Below are 18,838 nucleotides of genomic sequence, written 5' to 3' on the forward strand. Positions count from 1 at the left end.
GAGGAGGCAGGCTTGAGACACTACTCCACACAAGGACGAGGAGGCAGGCCTGAGACACTGCCCTGCTCCAGGAGGAAGACGCTGAGACACCTCTTTAACATCCAACCGCCTATTATCCCTCCCTCTGGAGCCTATAATACCCAGAGGCCAAGCATGCCCAATGGAATAGTTCTCTGGACTCGCATGGGGCACGCGCAGGAGAAGAGTCACTAATGTTGACGCGTGTTTACGCTCTAAGCATGCGCAATAAACAGTTGTCTAACACAGGCTTTGACGCACGCGCAGCACAATAGTCACTACAAGTATATTCTATGCATGCGCAGTAGAAAAATCGTGTTGCGCATGCCAGAGATCTCCAGCCTCACTTTTTCTGCACACGCAATAGAAGTAAGTGAAGTACTCTTTGGACATGCGCAGTAGAAATGAAGTGTTCTACTCTGGGCATACGCAGTAGAAATTAAATGTTTTCTCTGGGCAATCGCAATAGAGTAGTAAGTTAGCCCATTCTAGGTGACTTTGAAGAAACTTTTATTTCTGATCACACCCCGCGGGAGGAGACACACGGACACTGTCACTCGCAGACAAACGGACCTTCAACTTCCTGCAGGCCTGGGATCATGGCGGCAGCAGCCCAGTTTACGAACCTGAAAGACGAGGCCACTTGCTCCATCTGTTTGGAATATTACACCGACCCGGTGTCCACTGACTGTGGACACAACTTCTGCCGCTCCTGCATCACTCAGTACTTGGAGGAAAGAGGTCAAAGCTTCCCCTGCCCGCAGTGCAGACAGAGCTCTCCTGGGAGAGGCCTGCGAGCCAACAGGCAACTGGGAAACATTGTGGAGATGGTAAAACAGCTTCACCTGCCCCCAGCGAGGCTCCCGGGGGAGACCCTGTGCCAGAAACACGAGGAGAAACTCAGGCTGTACTGCGAAGAGGATCAGAAGGTGATCTGTGTGGTCTGCCGGGAGTCCAGGGACCATAAATCTCACTCAGTGAGTCCCATCGAGGAGGCTGCAGAGGAGTACAAGGTATGGATGAGGGTCTTATGGAATCACAAGTTAAATCACCCCTTGAGCCTCCTAGTGAAAGCTGCCAAGGTGTGCAAGCTGTGTGTGTTCGAAGTTCTATCACCTCTGCCAATGCACTCTACATCACTTTACTAAAAACAAATGCAACTGCACTTTTTAAAAAATTCTTTTTTTTATTTTCGAGTCAGGCATGATCACAATACTTATATCACCGATTTGTGAGACATATAGAGTAATCAAGAGCAAAACTTAAAATAAAAAAGCAAACCACAGAAGAGGAGCTGGTGCAGAACCTTGGGTCTGACTGCAAGTTTATTGTTCACACTGTGAATATTGAGACGACGACTGAGGGAGGCTCAGACTGAGATGGGAGGCATGGTGGAGGCGACTGAGTGTGAGGGCCAGCTACTGATGTAGTGCCTCTCTTTAAAGTGCCATCTCAGCAAGCAGTGGATAAGGCTCGCCGTTTTCTCTGTCAATTGAGACAGCAATGGTAATAACACCTTGGGCACAGTGAGTTTGAACACAGCTGTGAATACTGTATCATATCATAGAGGCATGGTTGGATTGGGATAAAAAATCAGCCCGGGCACGCTAGAAAAAAAGTGGCCCACATTTGCATTTTGTCTATCCGCAAAACACTGCTTCGGTGAAATTGTATTAAATAGGGGGGGGGGAGTAAAACAAAATGCACTGATTAGTTTACACTGGTGAAACACACCTGAAAACAAGCAAGGTCACTTCTGCTCAGGCCCCCTGCCCCTCTCAATCAGCATATATTAATGGGCTGGCCCAGCAAGAGAAAGGGAGTGACACCTCTGCCCCTTGATAAAAGGGAGGTAATGGGCGCCCATCTGCCTTCAGAAAGGCCGCTCAGGTACCCACTGGGTCGCTGGCGGTATCCAAATAACACATAAAACACCCAAATCGGCCCCCAGACTGGTCAAAAAAGTAGCCCACCACTGGAACTGGACACCGGCCCCTTCGGGCATTGCCCGAGAGCCCTCGTTACCAATCCGACCCTGCATAGAGGCACCGCAGGGGATGCAAGGCAAGCAGCCCACACAGAAAAGCTGGGGTAATGCGAAGAAAGGCACTGACTCACAAAGAGTTGCTCAGTAAGTCATCTCAGTGGCACCTCACTGAAAAACAGCGCTAAAAGCAGTAGCATCTAAGACAGTCCACTGCAGAAATGGGTCACCTCTAAAGGGAAGGTAAAATCTCTTATCTCTCAGTTGACCACAGGGCGCCCAACAGGTCAACCTTTCAGGAGGGTGTATAAACAAACAGCTACTGAACGGCACTCTATCAGCCCCTCCCCCTCAGTTTTGAAGGTAGGCCGACTCAGGGGAACGTTTTTGACTCCTCCGGCAGCAGCCCTTTGGGATGTTCCACACCAGTAGTATCAACTAATTCTTCTATGCCAGGGGAAATACAGGAGCCATCTATATGTACAATCTTGCAGCTTCTACAGGTTCAGTGGTCTGAGGTGCAGCAACTCTGCGCTCAAGTCAGGGCAGATAATTTGACACTGCAACGTTCCCTGGCAGAGGTGGCTGGCAGGGTAACAGATCATATCACAAAAATGGCTGAGCTTCAGCAACGTGATGCAGGAGCGGAGGAAGTATTAACGGTCACAGTAAAGTCTATCGTGAGCTATGAGAAATAAGTAGTACTTGTTCAATCAAAGATTGAAGATTGGTAGAATCGGCAACGGAGAAATAACTTGAGGGTCCTTGGAATAACTGAAGGGAGAGAAGGGGACAATCCACAGCAGTTTATCGTTAAGATGTTTGGAAAAGATTTTGAGGACCGTGGAGGTTTGGCCATGGGCTCACAAATACAGCATGCTCATTGTCACTCGATAAACCGGAATCATGCTAATTTTGATGCTAGGTCAATACACCCTTGCCCAATCTTAATATTTGTGGGCAATTTCTTACTAAGGCAGGCAATCTTTGTCAAAGCCTGTCTTACTACACCTGTTGTGGCTGTTGTGTCTGTGTCAGTTCATTCGGATTTCTGTAAACTTACCATAGATCAATGGTGGAAGCTGTGTCAAATTGTTGACTCATTGAAAGCTGTCAGGCACAAGTCTTCGTACAGGAACCAGGTTTAAGATTATTAAGGGAGGCTGGGCACAGTTCTGCTACACAGAGTCAGATGTAGCACAGGATCTAAGTCAATGGCAGGGAGGTCCTGCCTCAATCTGACTTGACTAGGTGCCTGGGCTCGGGTCCTGTTGTTTAATCAATATCAGAATGCATATATTTAAGCTCTTTGTTTATTCTTTTTGTGTTCTCACCCTGTGATTTATCTCTTCTATTTTTTTTCTTCTCTTTGGCCGGCTTGGGTGCTTTTTTCATCTTCGGTGACGGATTGGAAGTGGACGGAGAGTCCTGGGGCAGAGACCTCACAGTGCTGTCATTCCAGCTGACAGCTAAGGGGTGGAAATGATTCACATAGATTGGGGGTGGGGGCGGGTGGGTTGCACAGTGTATGTTGTTAGCTATTTTGTATTGTATGTTAGCTGATAAAATGTTTGCTTTGGGAGGGAAGGGGGTAAAAAGAGTCTGAGTGGTCACAGGGTGCTATTAGAATGGGTTTGATATGTGCTACACTACTGTCTAGGTTGGGATTATGGGATGGCTCTGCTGAATAATGGTCTATTGTAATGGGCAGACTGAAATGCATGTGTTGGAATGTCTCCGGCCCTGATCACTTTAGTAAGCGACAGCTAGTGCGAGAGGAAATAAAGATGTATAACCCACAATTACTCTGTCTAACCGAGACCCATCTGGCATATGAGGACCGTCCAGCACTGGGGCATCTTGGCTATAATACTCTTATTAGTACCTCACAGTCTGTTTCTATATGGAGTTTCACTATAATGTCAGCCAGGAATTTTGAGGTTAAGGTACTTAAAACTACAGCTGATCCAAGGGTTATGTGGACGATTGTTCAGTGTATACTGCACTGTGAAAATTATGTTATCTGTTCAGTGTATGGGCCAAATCCTGACGAGCCGGGGATGTTGGTCATGCTGCTTTTAGAATTATTAGATGGGTCGAGGGAGGTAATTGTAATGGGCATCTTCAATACTTTGAAAACGAACGGGAAAGGATTTTCTTCGTCGGCCGCTTATTGGAGCTTTATTATGAGCCCTGTGGTTTAGCGTGACGTTCAGTGCGCTCCTGTTCCCGATTTCACTTAGCGTGAACCGCTTACATAATTCTGTGAACTTTTCGATTTTTTTAACATTCTTACCCAGATATTGGAGCAGGATTCCATTACCGACGTCATCCTCTTATTTATGGTGTCTGGTTGCTTTGTGGTTAATACTTTGCCCTGAAGAAGCCTGTTAGGGTGAAACGCGTTGGCTGTTTTGTATAAATGTTGGATAGAAAAAGGATTCACTTCATCATTTAAAGAAAAACCTGTTGTTCCTGTCATCATTGTTCTTTATGTGGGATCAAACCCAATGATTGTTTTCGCTATAATTGTGCCTCGCTTACCTTTTGTGTTGATGAATTGCATAATAGACTAAGGGATAGATTCCACTAAATGTACTGCCTACCCATGGATGGCTAAATCGATGGTGTCTATCTTGGAACTTGCCCGTCTACATGGGCTGACTGATGTTTGGAGTGCTTTGCATCGTACTAGGCCGGGTTACACTTTATACTCCTTCCCACACAAACACTATTCCAGGATCGATATGACTTTTGCTATGGGACAGCTAATCCGAGGCGCAGAAATGGAATTCTGGCAACGATCACCTCTGATTATAACCCTTAACTATTGATGCTAAGAATCACTGCCTGTGGAAGGGAGATTCACCAGTTTACATTCTCACGCCACCTTCTCTCTAATTCGGATTATTGGACTCACAAATCTTGGCTACTAGGGGAAATGATTAATGTCAGTACTGGAACGGCCCCTGTGCTGCCTGTGTGGGACACTATGAGGCGTATAAAGGGGTATCGCGCTACAGTTTATTCTTAATTAAAACAAAGGAATACAGGAGAGCGCAAACTGGCTGCACCTGGTAACTGTGGAATTAGAACTGCAGCATGCCCAAGCAATACTAACTAGAGAGCCAGGGGAGAAAGCCTTACATCTCAAGCAAATTGAAAATCAGTGCCTTTTAGGTAAGGGCCTCAGGGAGAAGGTGGCCGCTAACTATCATAAAAATAAGGCAATACAGTATGAATATGGTGAAAAGTGTGAGCCAAGTTTTAGCCTATCAGATGTCCGATAAAAAGCGAGGTGTACGATCAGTAGTATAAAAGGTAGCGATAGAGTGTTGCATACTAATCCTCAGGCCATTGCAGAACAATTTTCATCCTTCTATCGGGATGTTTATAGTCTGCCCCAATCAGTCAGTCTGGCCTTTTGGATTAGGTTCAGGGCTGTGGACTACCTCGCCTAGCAGGGCGTCAGGCAGCAACACTACAGAAAGATATTTCTATGGGTGAAGTAGAGTCTGCTATCAATGCTCTGCCTTCTGATAAGGCAGGAGGGGAAGATTCAATCCTGCAAGAGTTTTATAAAACATTTAATGATATCATAATGCCTGAATTTGTCAACCTTTTGATTGGGTGGTGTGTGAATCCCTGTTGGCAACAATGGGGGCCTTCGGCCTAGAAGTTAGACACAGTAAGTTGGTACAATCCTTATATAGGAATCCATGCCCAAGCTAGTATAAGAAGAGAATTATTAGCCATCTTTTAAGATCTATAGCAGTACCCATCAGGGTTGCATGCTAACCCCCCTCCTGTTTGCCCAATACATCGAGCCTTACTTGAAGTCTTCAAAATTGAATGAAGGAATTCAACCAGTGATGGCTGGAAGCAGTGAGCTTAAACTTACAGCTCAAGCTGATGTTGCTATCTTTTTGACTAATCTTTTCGACTAATCCACTTGCTGCTATTGACCAAATAACAGTTGAGGCTAATAGGTTCTGAGCTTCCGCCGGCTATAACGTAAATCTAGCTAAAACACATGTACTGCTCAACTTTAAATCAGACAATCTAATTCCAGAAGTAATGGCAACAGCTACATACTTGTGAGTAAAGTTGAGCAGCCGGGTTGACTATATTTTTAGACTTAATTCTGAACATTTACTGCTTTCCATAATCCATAATCCCCAAGCTGCATCTTTGGAATCGGCTCCCGATCATTGTCGTAGGCCGCTGCAATATTATTAAAGTGAACATCCTGCCAAAGTTTCTGTACTTATTGCTGGCAAGTCCCGGACTCTTGTTTTAAGCATCTAGACTGTGCCATCAGAAGTTTTATATGGGACTACATGCGGGTCAGGTGGCCATTTGTTTTTTGAAACTCCTGAATAAGCAGGTGGGGTTTCAGTTACCGGATTATATTCTTTGGCAGCATTTGCTGGTCGCTTGTGTAATTTGTTGACTCGGGCTGAACCAGAGCCTTCCGTTTCAGGATACCAGTTGTCTTGGGGTCTGACTTTAGTCTGTTTTTTTACAGACTGATGGATCCAAATTACTACAAACGGGTATGATTTAATATTATTAGGGATATTGCTCTTATTTCGCAGGAAATCTGCTTTAAGTACTCTTTAGCTTTGCTACATGCAGATATGCCACTGTGGGATAACCCAGCATTCCCTGAAATATTTCATGATCCAATGGGTAAGGCCTGGGCAAGACTAGAGGTGAAGATCGTACAGTAGTTGTATGATCTTATCTTAATGGATTCTTCTCTTTTGACGGGCTCCAGGCTTCTTATGATCTTTCTCAACACTTTCTTTTCTTCTAAATAGCTGCAGCTGCGGGTCTACTTCCTATGGGGATGTAAGAACCCAATAGATCTCTATGTATTGCATTCTCTGTGTTACTTTCATAGGGCAACCGGAAATGCCTCGGTTAGTGCAATATATCAGAGGTTTTGTCTGTATAGCACTGATGACAGTTAACTTCTTGCTTCCAAGTGCAGCAGGATGCTTACTTTCGAGGTCTCAGCATCCGCTTTGGGAATTGTTGACCGCTCTGCCCACTCCATAAGTATAAAGCTGAAGCATTTTAAGACCATCTGGGTGCTCTACTATACACAGGAACAGATGTCAAAATAGGGTGGGAATTATGGTCTGGATAAGACGCAATGCCCCAAGTTCGGCTGCCACGCAGCAGAAATCAATGCCAATGCACGGTACACCAAGTTACTCTGCACCATTGCACTCTACGCCACTCTACTCTGCAACACTCTCCTCTACAGCACTCAATGCCACTCACTCTACAACACTCTATGCCATTGCATTCTACGTCACTCTATTGGACTCTGCACCACTGTACTCCACACCACTGCACTCTATTCCACTCTACTCTACACCACTGCACTCTACGACACCCTACTACTCTGCGCCACTGCACTCTGTACAGATATATTCTTCTCTGCACCACTCTACTCTGTGCCACTCTACTGTACTCAATGCAGATTGCAGCCTATGCCACCGACCCTGGCGCCACTCTACTCTGCAGCACTTCACACTGTCACTTTTCTCTGCAGCACTGCACTCTACACCACTTCCGTCTGCTCTACTCTGCACCATTTTACTCTACACAACTACACTCTACTCTGTGACATTCTACTCTACACCACTGCAGTCTATGACACTTCACTGTATATCACTCTACTCTACACCACTGCACTATACAGCACTGCACTCTATACCACTGTACTCCACACCAGTGCACTCTGTGCCACTCTACTCTGCACCACCAACCTCTAGGCAGTTGCAGTATAGATCACTCTACAATATTCTGCACCTCTCTAATCTACGCATAATATGATGCTGCATCCTATGCTGCTTGCAATCTGTGCGCTGCACTCTATGCTACTGCACTTTCTGCCACTCTACTCTGCACCACCATACTCTACGTCAATGCACTATATACCAGTCCACTCTACGTCACTGTACTCTGCACCACTCCATTCTGCGCCACTGCACTCTAGGCCACTCTACAGTACTCTGCCCCACTCCATTCTGCGCCACTGCACTCTAAACTGTTGCACTCTAGGCCACTCTGCACCACTCTACTCTACGCATACGATGCTGCCTTTTATGCTGCTTCAATCTGTGCTGCTGCATTCTAAGCCGCTACACTTTATACCACTCCACTCTGTTCCATTTTACTCTGCACCACTATGCTCTATGTCAGTACACTCAATGACAGTCCACTCTACACCACAGCACTCTACACCAGTGCACTCTTTGCCACTCTACACTGCACCACTATACTCCACGCCAGATACACTCTGTGCCTGTCCACTCTATGCAACGCCACTGCAATGTACACCACTGTGCGCAACTCCACTCTATTAAATCTATTACAAAACACTCAAAGCCACTCCATTCTACGCTACTCCACTCCACATAGTGCCACTCTGCCACACTCTACTCCTCTCCACACAGTGCCACTCTACTGTATGCCACATCACTCTACCCCACTCTAAGCCACCCCACTCCACTTTACTCCTCTCTACTCCACAACATGCCTGACAATTCTGCTCCACTCTACGCCACTCTACCCTAGTGTACACCACTCCACTCAATGCCACTCTCTTTACACCATTCCACTCCACTCTATGCCACTCCACTCTACACCACTCCACTGCACCCCACTTTAGACCACTCCACTGCACCCTACATGCCTCCACTATACACCTCTCTATTCTACACTATTCTGCACCACTCTACTCTTTGCCAGTGCACTCTACACCACTCTGCACCACTGCACTCCTCGTCACTGCATTCTACAATACTGCATTCTAGGCCATGCTACACCATTGCACTCTATACCAATACACTCTGCTCCAATGCACTTTACTCTGTAACACTCATCTCTACGCCCCTGTACTCTATGCCAATCAACTGTACACCACTCTAATCTACTCTGCACCACTGCACACTATGCCACAGCACTCTGCACCACTTTACTGTACACCAATCTACTCTACATTATTGCACTCTACCCTACACCTCTGCAATCTACCATGCACCATGCCACTCTACCATGCACCACGACACTCTACCCTGCACCACTCCACTCTACCCTGCACCACTCCACTCTTCGCCACTTTGCTCTAGTCTGAAGCAATCTACTCTACAACACTGCAATCTATGCCACTGTAGTCTACTTTGTGCCACTCTACTCAATGCCACTGCACTCTACGTCACTATACTATAAACCTTTACACTCTACTCCAAAGCTCTCTACACAACTGCACTCCGTCACTGCGGTGTACCCCACTGCTCTGTACTCTGCACAACTGTACTATACGCCACCCCACTCTATGCCACTCTAAGCTACTCCACTCCACAACACTCTATGCCCCTTCACTCTACAAAATTCCTCTCTACGACATTCCACTCTACTCTATGCAACCCTACCCTGCGCCACTATTTTCAACTCTACTCACACACTCTATGACCCTCCACTCTACACCACAACACTCTACGCATGACACTGTACTCCCTCCTCTGCCACTCCACTATGTGAAACTCTACTCTTTGCCACTCTCTTCCACTCTACTCAGACACTCTATGACCCTCCACTCTATTCCACAACACTCCACTCTCTGCCACTCCACTATACGAAACTCTTCTCCACTTTCTGCCCCTCCACTCTACAACACTGTACTCCACTTTCTCGACGCCACTCCATGCCATTACTCCACTCAACTCCACTGTACACCTCTCCACTCAACTCCACTTTATGGCACTGAAGTCTCTACTCTATGCCACTCTATACCGTTCAACACCACTCCACTCTACTCTCCTCACTCTACACCACTTCACTCTACTCTACACCATTCCACTCCACTATGTGACACTGCATGATGCTCCTCTCCATTCTATGGCCCTCCACTCTATGCCACTCCACACCCTTCCACTCTACGCCACTCCACTCCAGGACACTCTTCTCTACTCTAGGCCACTCCACATTACAATACTCCACTCCACTCTCCTCTATGCCACTAACGTTTACCCACGCTGAACAGCAGTAACACTGTTGTACAACAGGGTTAAGGTATATATAGAACACAATGTCCCAATAGGTACCAGTAGAAAAGGCAATTTAGATTGTGCATGCAGAAAGCATTGCAAACGAAGGAAAACAAGAGGCTCAATTCATTAGTGTGTGGCTTGTTATTCACCAATTTTTGGGATAAATGCACATGGAAATACAGTTATAAAGCAGCACTGTACATGAAAGCATTCATGTGACAACCCAAATAACACTTGGTGACAAGGTGATAAATACAAGTGAAAGTGACGACGCAAGTGAACGGGGTGAACAGCGTAGACGGCGCAAAGTGACAAAAATATATACAGTGTTGGCTCAAGAATAAATTCAAATCGTTTTCAAATTGCATTAGGACATAGTTATGAGCCAAAAGTTGTAGTGCGCCAAAGAATTGCGCTGCAGTGTCAACGGCGTTTCGATCCACAGTTATTAGGGATCCTCTTCAGGACAGGGTTGACAGATTGTTGTAGTGCTGAGTTTAAAATAAGCGCTGGTTCTAAGTGGTTGCCAGTCGCCATGGGTCAATGAATTCAGGTGAACGGAAGGATCATCATAAGTATGAGACGGGGACCGTCTTGGTTGGCGAATATATCTGTAAGGTTTCTCTAGTTGATGCCGGGGCAGCGTCTGGATTAATCTGGCGCTGTCACTGAATGAATCAGGAGTACGCGTTCTGACCTGCGAGGAGGTTAACGTAAACCCGGCTTGGTCTATGGGTCCCACTCCTGTTCTTTTTCACTGTACAATAGGGTTAAAGCACATCGGCAAAGCGAATAATTCTTGCCTAGGCGAGACCTATTGGCTTTGCCAATACTTGTTGTGAGAGGCTCCTTGATGAGTTTTTGGGCTGACAAGCTCTGGGATGCACCTGCGCTCTGTGAGAAGACTGAAAGCAGCATTGCCAGCACCCCCAAATTCAATTTGTTACTTTCTTTTGAAGAAGGACAAATATCCTGAAACACATGTCTAGAAATACAGAGCACAGGCTGCATCAACAACTGTGAACACTAAATCTACGCATTCTACGATGCTGCATTCTATACAACTTTTTTCTATGCTGCTGCATTCTAAACTGCTGCACTCCACACCACTGCACTCTGCGCCACTCTACACTGCAGAACTATATGCCAATACACTCTTTGCCAGTTAACTCTACGCCTCACCACTATACTGTTCACCACTGTACACAACTCCACTCTATTTCACTCTACTACACAGCATTCTATGCCACTTCACTCTACGCCACTTCACTCTACACCACTTTAAGACACTCCACTCTACTCTACTACACTCCACACCACTCTATGTCATGCCAGTCCACTCTGCTCCACTTTAAGCCACTCCACTCAATGCAACTCTACTCAACATCGGTCCACTCAACGCAATACCATGCCACTCCACTCTATATACCTCAAATCCACTGTACCCACATTAGGCCACTCAACTGCACTCTGCTCCACTCCACTCTATACCTCTCTACTCTACTCTACACCAATGCACTCTTCGCTACTGCACTGTATAGCAGTACACTCTACTGTGTGCCACTCCACTGTACACCACTCTATGCGACTCCATTCTATTCCACTCCGCTGTACAATACTATACTTCACTCTTCGCTATTCCACTCTGCGACACTCCACCCCATTCTCCTCTACACCACTAACTTTTAGCCATGCTGAACAGCAGCAATGCTTGGTTACAACATGGCTAAAACACATTGGCAAATACAATAGCTCTTGCAAAAGTGAGACCAATTGGCTTTTCCAATTCTTGTTGTGATTGGCCCCTTTCAATAGGTGCCTACTCATCATCTTAGTGTCATCACCCTTGTAATCATCATTCTGCTGCTCCACCACCCTACTTCGTGAGGCTCCACTCTCATCTTCCTTCAACCACCTCTCACTCCATCTTCATCACCTTCTCTACAAGACTCATCTCTCTCCTACTCTTCTATAATCACTTCTGTTATACTTCTCTTCCCTTCTTTGCACTCCTTTACTCTTGCTTCACTCCCCTCTTTCCTTACCATTCTTTTCTTATCCTTTCTTATGTTTTCTCTGCCCTCACTCTCTCCTCTAACCACCCTCTGTCCCTGACCTCTGAACTCGTCTCCGTTCCCTCCTGTCGGGATTCTAGAATGTTGAATCATGTTCGCGACCCTTTGGAGCCACACTGTTGCCCTCTGTGTTTCAGGAACTCCGATGATAGGACACCACCACATCCACATCCGAGCCAATCAATAGCTACTACAATTAATAGTATGAGTGAGTTATGACCTCTACCTGTTGAAACGCCACACATCACATTTATTTGGAAGTGCCTGTGAGCGTTTGACAGTCACAGAATAAGTTACTACAAAAGTGCAGTTGGTGAATAGTATTTTGCAGTATTTTTTGTAGTTTTGTTATTGTTCTACAAAGTGCAGTTTGTGAATCAGGTTCTGGCTGCCTGCTCAAGGTAGAAGACACTGCCCACATCAGGATAGTGGCTGTTCCGTGCCACAAACGCTGTATGAGTTGGTGCCTCCTCCTTCGCTCTATCTGCCATTTCACTACCGCACACTCTGTAAGAGGCTGGTGCCTGCTTTCTTGCTATGACTGCCTCTTACCAAGCACAGGTTTCTTATGAGGCCTCTGCCTGCCCTCTTCCTCTCTCTGCTTGTTCCCAGTTGCATGTCCAGTATGAGGATAGGGTTTGAGCTCATCTTGGCTGCCTGTTCTCTGGTGCAGATCCAGCATGGGTCTGACTACCTGACCCCAGTTGTATCTCCTGTATAAGGCTTGTGTAAGGAGACTGTGCCTTCACTCTCATCTTTGGTGCTGCCCTGTCACAACCCTGTATGAGGCTGGTATTTGTTCCCTGAGCCAGACACTGTAAGGGGTGTTGCCTGCTCAGATGTTACCTGCCTGTAAGGGACTGGTGTCTACTCTCTCTGGCTGTGCCTGCCTCTACTCTGGCTCAGGCCCTGCACGAGGCTGGTCTCTGCTCTCTCTGGCTCAGGCCCTGCATGAGGCTGGTTTCTGCTCTCTCTGGCCCAGGCCCTGCATGAAGCTGGTCTCTGATCTCTCTGGCTCAGGCCCTGCACTCGGCTGGTCTCTGGTCTCTCTCTGGCTGGGCTTGCCTCTTTCCTGGCTCAGGCCCTGCATGAGGCTGGTCTCTGCTCTCTCTCTGGCTGTGCTTGCCTCTTTCCTGGCTCAGGCCCTGCATAAGGCTGGTCTCTGCTCTCTCTGGCTCAGGTCCTGCATGAGGCTGGTCTCTGCTCTCTATGCCTGTGTCTGCCTCTTCCCTGGCTCAGGCCCTGCATGAGGCTGGTCTCTGCTCTCTCTGGCTCAGGTCCTGCATGAGGCTGGTCTCTGCTCTCTATGCCTGTGTCTGCCTCTTCCCTGGCTCAGGCCCTGCATGAGGCTGGTCTCTGCTCTCTCTGGCTCAGGCCCTGCATGAGGCTGGTCTCTGCTCTCTCTGGCTCAGGTCCTGCATGAGGCTGGTCTCTGCTCTCTCTGGCTGTGCCTGCCTCTTCCCTTTCTCAGGCCCTGCATGAGGCTGGTCTCTGCTCTCTACGGCTGTGTCTGACTCTTCCCTGGCTCAGGCCCTGCATGAGGCTGGTCTCTGCTCTCTCTGGCTCAGGCCCTGCATGCAACTGGTCTCTGCTCTCCCTCTCTGGCTGTGCCTGTCTCTTCCCTGGCTCAGGCCCTGCATGAAGCTGGTCTCTGATCTCTCTGGCTCAGGCCCTGCACTCGGCTGGTCTCTGGTCTCTCTCTGGCTGTGCTTGCCTCTTCCCTGGCTCAGGCCCTGCACTCGGCTGGTCTCTGCTCTCTCTGGCTGTGCTTGCCTCTTCCCTGGCTCAGGCCCTGCCTTAGGCTGGTCTCTGCTCTCTCTGGCTCAGGCCCTGCATGAGGCTGGTCTCTGCTCTCTCTCTGGCTGTGCTTGCCTCTTCCCTGGCTCAGGCCCTGCATGAGGCTGGTCTCTGCTCTCTCTCTGGCTGTTCCTGCCTCTTCCCTGGCTCAGGCCCTGCACTCGGCTGGTCTCTGCTCTCTCTGGCTGTGCCTGCCTCTTCCCTGGCTCAGGCCCTGCATGAGGCTGGTCTCTGCTCTCTACGGCTGTGTCTGACTCTTCCCTGGCTCAGGCCCTGCATGAGGCTGGTCTCTGCTCTCTCTGGCTGTGCCTGCCTCTTCCCTTTCTCAGGCCCTGCATGAGGCTGGTCTCTGCTCTCTACGGCTGTGTCTGACTCTTCCCTGGCTCAGGCCCTGCATGAGGCTGGTCTCTGCTCTCTCTGGCTCAGGCCCTGCATGCAACTGGTCTCTGCTCTCCCTCTCTGGCTGTGCCTGTCTCTTCCCTGGCTCAGGCCCTGCATGAAGCTGGTCTCTGATCTCTCTGGCTCAGGCCCTGCATGAAGCTGGTCTCTGGTCTCTCTCTGGCTGTGCTTACCTCTTCCCTGGCTCAGGCCCTGCACTCGGCTGGTCTCTGCTCTCTCTGGCTGTGCTTGCCTCTTCCCTGGCTCAGGCCCTGCCTTAGGCTGGTCTCTGCTCTCTCTGGCTCAGTTCCTGCATGAGGCTGGTCTCTGCTCTCTCTGGCTGTGCCTGCCTCTTCCCTGGCTCAGGCCCTGCATGAGGCTGGTCTCTGCTCTCTCTGGCTGTGCTTGCCTCTTCCCTGGCTCAGGCCCTGCATGAGGCTGGTCTCTGCTCTCTCTCTGGCTGTGCTTGCCTCTTTCCTGGCTCAGGCCCTGCATGAGGCTGGTCTCTGCTCTCTCTGGCTCAGGCCCTGCATGCAACTGGTCTCTGCTCTCCCTCTCTGGCTGTGCCTGCCTCTTCCCTGGCTCATACCCTGCATGAGGCTGGTCTCTGCTCTCTCTGGCCCAGGCCCTGCACTCGGCTGGTCTCTGGTCTCTCTCTGGCTGTGCTTGCCTCTTCCCTGGCTCAGGCCCTGCATGAGGCTGGTCTCTGCTCTCTCTCTGGCTGTTCCTGCCTCTTCCCTGGCTCAGGCCCTGCATGAGGCTGGTCTCTGTTCTCTCTGGCTCAGGCCCTGCGTGAGACTCGTCTATGCTCTCTATGGTTGTGCCTGCCTCTTCCCTTGCTCAGGCCCTGCATGAGGCTGGTCTCTGCTCTCTCTGGCTCAGGCCCTGCACGAGGCTGGTCTCTGCTCTCTGTGCTTGTTCCTGCCTCTTCCCTGGCTCAGGCCCTGCATGAGGCTGGTATCTGCTCTCTCTCTGGCTGTGCCTGTCTCTTCCCTGGCTCAGGCCCTGCATGAGGCTGGTCTCTGCTCTCTGATTGTTCCTGCATCTTCCCTGGCTCAGGCCCTGCATGAGGCTGGTCTCTGCTCTCTCTGGCTGTGCCTGCCTCTTCCCTGGCTCAGACCCTGCATGAGGCTGGTCTCTGCTCTCTCCGGCTCAGGCCCTGCTCGAGGCTGGTCTCTGCTCTCTCTGGCCCAGGGCCTGCATGAGGTTGGTCTCTGCTCTCTGTGCTAGTTCCTGCCTCTTCCCTGGCTCAGGCCCTGCATGAGGCTGGTCTCTGCTCTCTGTGCTTGTTCCTGCCTCTTCCCTGGCTCAGGCCCTGCATGAGGCTGGTATCTGCTCTCTCTCTGGCTGTGCCTGTCTCTTCCCTGGCTCAGGCCCTGCATGAGGCTGGTCTCTGCTCTCTCTCTGGCTGTGCCTGTCTCCTCCCTGGCTCAGGCCCTGCATGAGGCTGGTATCTGCTCTCTCTCTGGCTGTGCCTGTCTCTTCCCTGGCTCAGGCCCTGCATGAGGCTAGTGTCTGCTCTTTTCTTCTCACAGACCCTTTAAGGGCTGCAGCTGACCTATCAGAGATCCTTTTCAAGACTGATGCCTCCTCTCTTCCTGCCTTTTCTCCGGCATGAAGTTTAGTATCAGAAGGGACTGCTCTGCAGAGCAAGCCCCTGTTGTCATTTAAAATTAATTGAGATGAAAACGGCTGCCTCTGAGGGCGCCACACAAATAATAAAGGCTGTATGGAGAAGGTCAGCGGGTTTTGGGGGTGGAGGCTTTTGACATATTCAGGACCGCTCTGGACACCTGCTTCTTTGTACTTACAGTTTGGATTAGACTATGCTGGTATTTTACTATGGATTAGCCCTGGAAACCTCAGCCTGGATATGTGTAGCTGATCTGGAAACACGTGGCCTGGTTCCTAGAGTCTGTATATGTGTGTCTGGAACTTACAATCTGGTTATGTGTGCTTGAAACTTGCAATCTGTACATTTGTGGCTGAAAAAATGAGGGTATGTGTGTCTAAAACTTTTGCTCTTTACATGTGTGGCTGATACTTACAATTTGGGTACATATGACTGATACATACAATCTGGGTATGTGTATCCGAAACTTACAATCAGTACATGTGTGGCTGATACTTACAATCAGGATGTGTGGATCTGAAACATACAAGCTGTGCACGTGTGACTGATACTTAAAATCTGGGTATGTGTATCTGAAACATACAATCTGTGTCCGTGTGGCTGATAGTTACAATCTGGGTATGTGTATCTGAAACATACAATCTGTGCATGTGTGTCTGAAACTTACTATCTGTACATGTGTGGCTGAAACCTAAAACCTGTACATGTGTGGCTGACAGTTACAATCTTGGTATGAGTGTCTGCAACTTAAAACCTGTACATGTGTGGCTGATACCTATAACCTGTAGATATGTGGCTGATAGTTACAATCTGTACATGTGTGGCTGATACTTACAGACTGGATATGTGTCTGAAACTTAAACCTGTACATGTGTGGCTGATTGTTACAATCTGGGTATGTGTATCTGAAACTTGCAATATGTACATGTGTTGCTGATACTTACAGTCTGGGTATGTGTATCTGAAACTTAAAACCTGTACATGTGTGGTTTATACTTACAATCTGTACATGTGTGGCTGATACTTACAATCTTGGTATGAGTATCTGAAACTTACAATCTGTGCACATGTGTCTGATACTTACAATCTGGGTATTAGTGTCTGAAACTTACAATCTGTACATGCGTGGCTGATACTCGCGATCTGAAGTATGAGTGTCTGAAATATACAATCTGTGCACGTGTGGGTGATAGTATCAGCCACACGTGTACAGATTGTAACTATCTGGGTATGTGTGTCTGAAACATACAATCTGTGCACGTGTGGCTGATAGTTACAATCTGGATATGTGTGTCTGAAACATACAGTCTGTACATGCGTGGCTGATACCTACAATCTGTTCATATGTGGCTAATAGTGACAATCTGTGCACATGTGGCTGATACTTACAATCTGGATATGTGTCTGAAACTCAAAACCTGTACATGTGTGGCTGATACTTACGATCTGTACACGTTTGGCTGATAATATCTGGATGTGTGTCTGAAACTTACAATCTGTACATGTGTGGCTGATACAATGTGTGTCTGAAACATATGCTCTTTACATTTGTTGTTGATACTTACAGGCTGGATATTTGTGTCTGAAACTTACAGTCTGGATATGTGTGTCTGAAACTTACAATCTGGATATGTGTGAGTGATACTTCTATCTCAGGTGAGTGTAACGGATATTTCTAATTTGGAAACCTGTGTCTAAAACGTATACTCAAGATAAGTGTGACTGGATTTAAAATGTGAGTATGTGTGGCAGGTACTTACAATCTGCATATGTCTGGATAATGAATTAGTGATCATCATTGTATGAAAAACTTCACTTTACAGATCGACATTTAATGCTTGCTCTTTGCTCCCTACAGGTGAAGCTCCAGGACTGGCTGTGTCCTCTGAGGAAAGAGGTGGGACACATTCTGGAGTCTAAACTCAAGGAAGAGAAACAATATAGCACCTTGAGGGTGAGTGGCAGCTGGGAGTCCTGTGCAGTTAAAGATCTATCATTGTGTATGTGCAGGTCGGTGCATGCGCCTGTCCAGGTTAGAGGTGCAGAGAAGTCAATGGTTCACCCTCCAGCCTGGGTTGTGCCTCCACTACGTAAAAATACTGACTGCAGAGTCACTGTCTGGGGAGATGAGGGTGGGGAGGGGCTTTGGGGCCTAGATGTTTCAGGGACCATACTGAAAAAACCAAAAGCAAGAATTTTCATCCTGACCTGTGCATAGTAATCACACGGTTACATGGTCTGCGTCAGAGTAAGTATACATGGACCGAAGGCATTCGGCTGTAAGTGTGTCCATGCAGGGGTGTGTCTATTTATTTGTGTGCATGTGTCAGCTGTTGTGTTTGTGTGTGCATGGTAACATTCATTTGTATCAGTTATAATTTCCTGTTCTTGATATTTCTCCAGTAATGTTTGGTTCAGCTGAGATCCACCGTCAGTGATTATTTCATGAGGCATGACTATAGCACATTATGGAAAGCCCTTAAAACGGTAATTAGGGAGAAAGCCAAATCCTATCTACAGGGCTCGACAAATCTGAAAAATTGTACTAGTCCTGCAGGTCTAGTAACTTGGAAAATCCCCTCGACCCAACTGCAACCTACTTGACCTCTGTCTTTGAAAACAGAGCAAAAGTGACAAGTTAACAAGATTTAAAGGCATCTTTATTGCTTAGTTCCTTTGTGAGCAATAAAAATGCCTTTAAATCTTGTTATCTTGTCACTTTTGCTCCGTTTTCAAAGGCAGAGGAAAAAAGTTAGTTTGTTTCCTACTCGCCAGAAAGGGCGAGTAGGAGCTAAAAATAGCTCGCCCTCATCCATTCTCCCTCGCAAATGCGAGCGGGCGAGTGGATTTGTCGAGCCCTGATCTAGCCCCAAAAAATAGATTA

The 18,838-nt window shown here is 47.9% G+C and overlaps 1 protein-coding gene across 1 annotated transcript in view; it reads left to right on the forward strand.

Moving 5' to 3' along the window:
* Positions 1–467: 467 nt before the first annotated feature.
* LOC147725024 (E3 ubiquitin-protein ligase TRIM39-like) overlaps positions 468–18,838 on the forward strand; it is a 47,581-nt gene continuing 29,210 nt past the window's right edge. The window contains exons 1-2 of the mRNA XM_086966490.1: positions 468–1,031; positions 17,813–17,908. Coding sequence (XP_086822616.1) covers positions 618–1,031; positions 17,813–17,908 — 510 coding nt within the window. The 5' untranslated portion in view covers positions 468–617. The remainder of the gene's footprint in view (positions 1,032–17,812; positions 17,909–18,838) is intronic.

This window comes from Lissotriton vulgaris, chromosome 4_1 (assembly GCF_964263255.1).
Source record: "Lissotriton vulgaris chromosome 4_1, aLisVul1.2, whole genome shotgun sequence".
NCBI lineage: Eukaryota > Metazoa > Chordata > Amphibia > Caudata > Salamandridae > Lissotriton > Lissotriton vulgaris.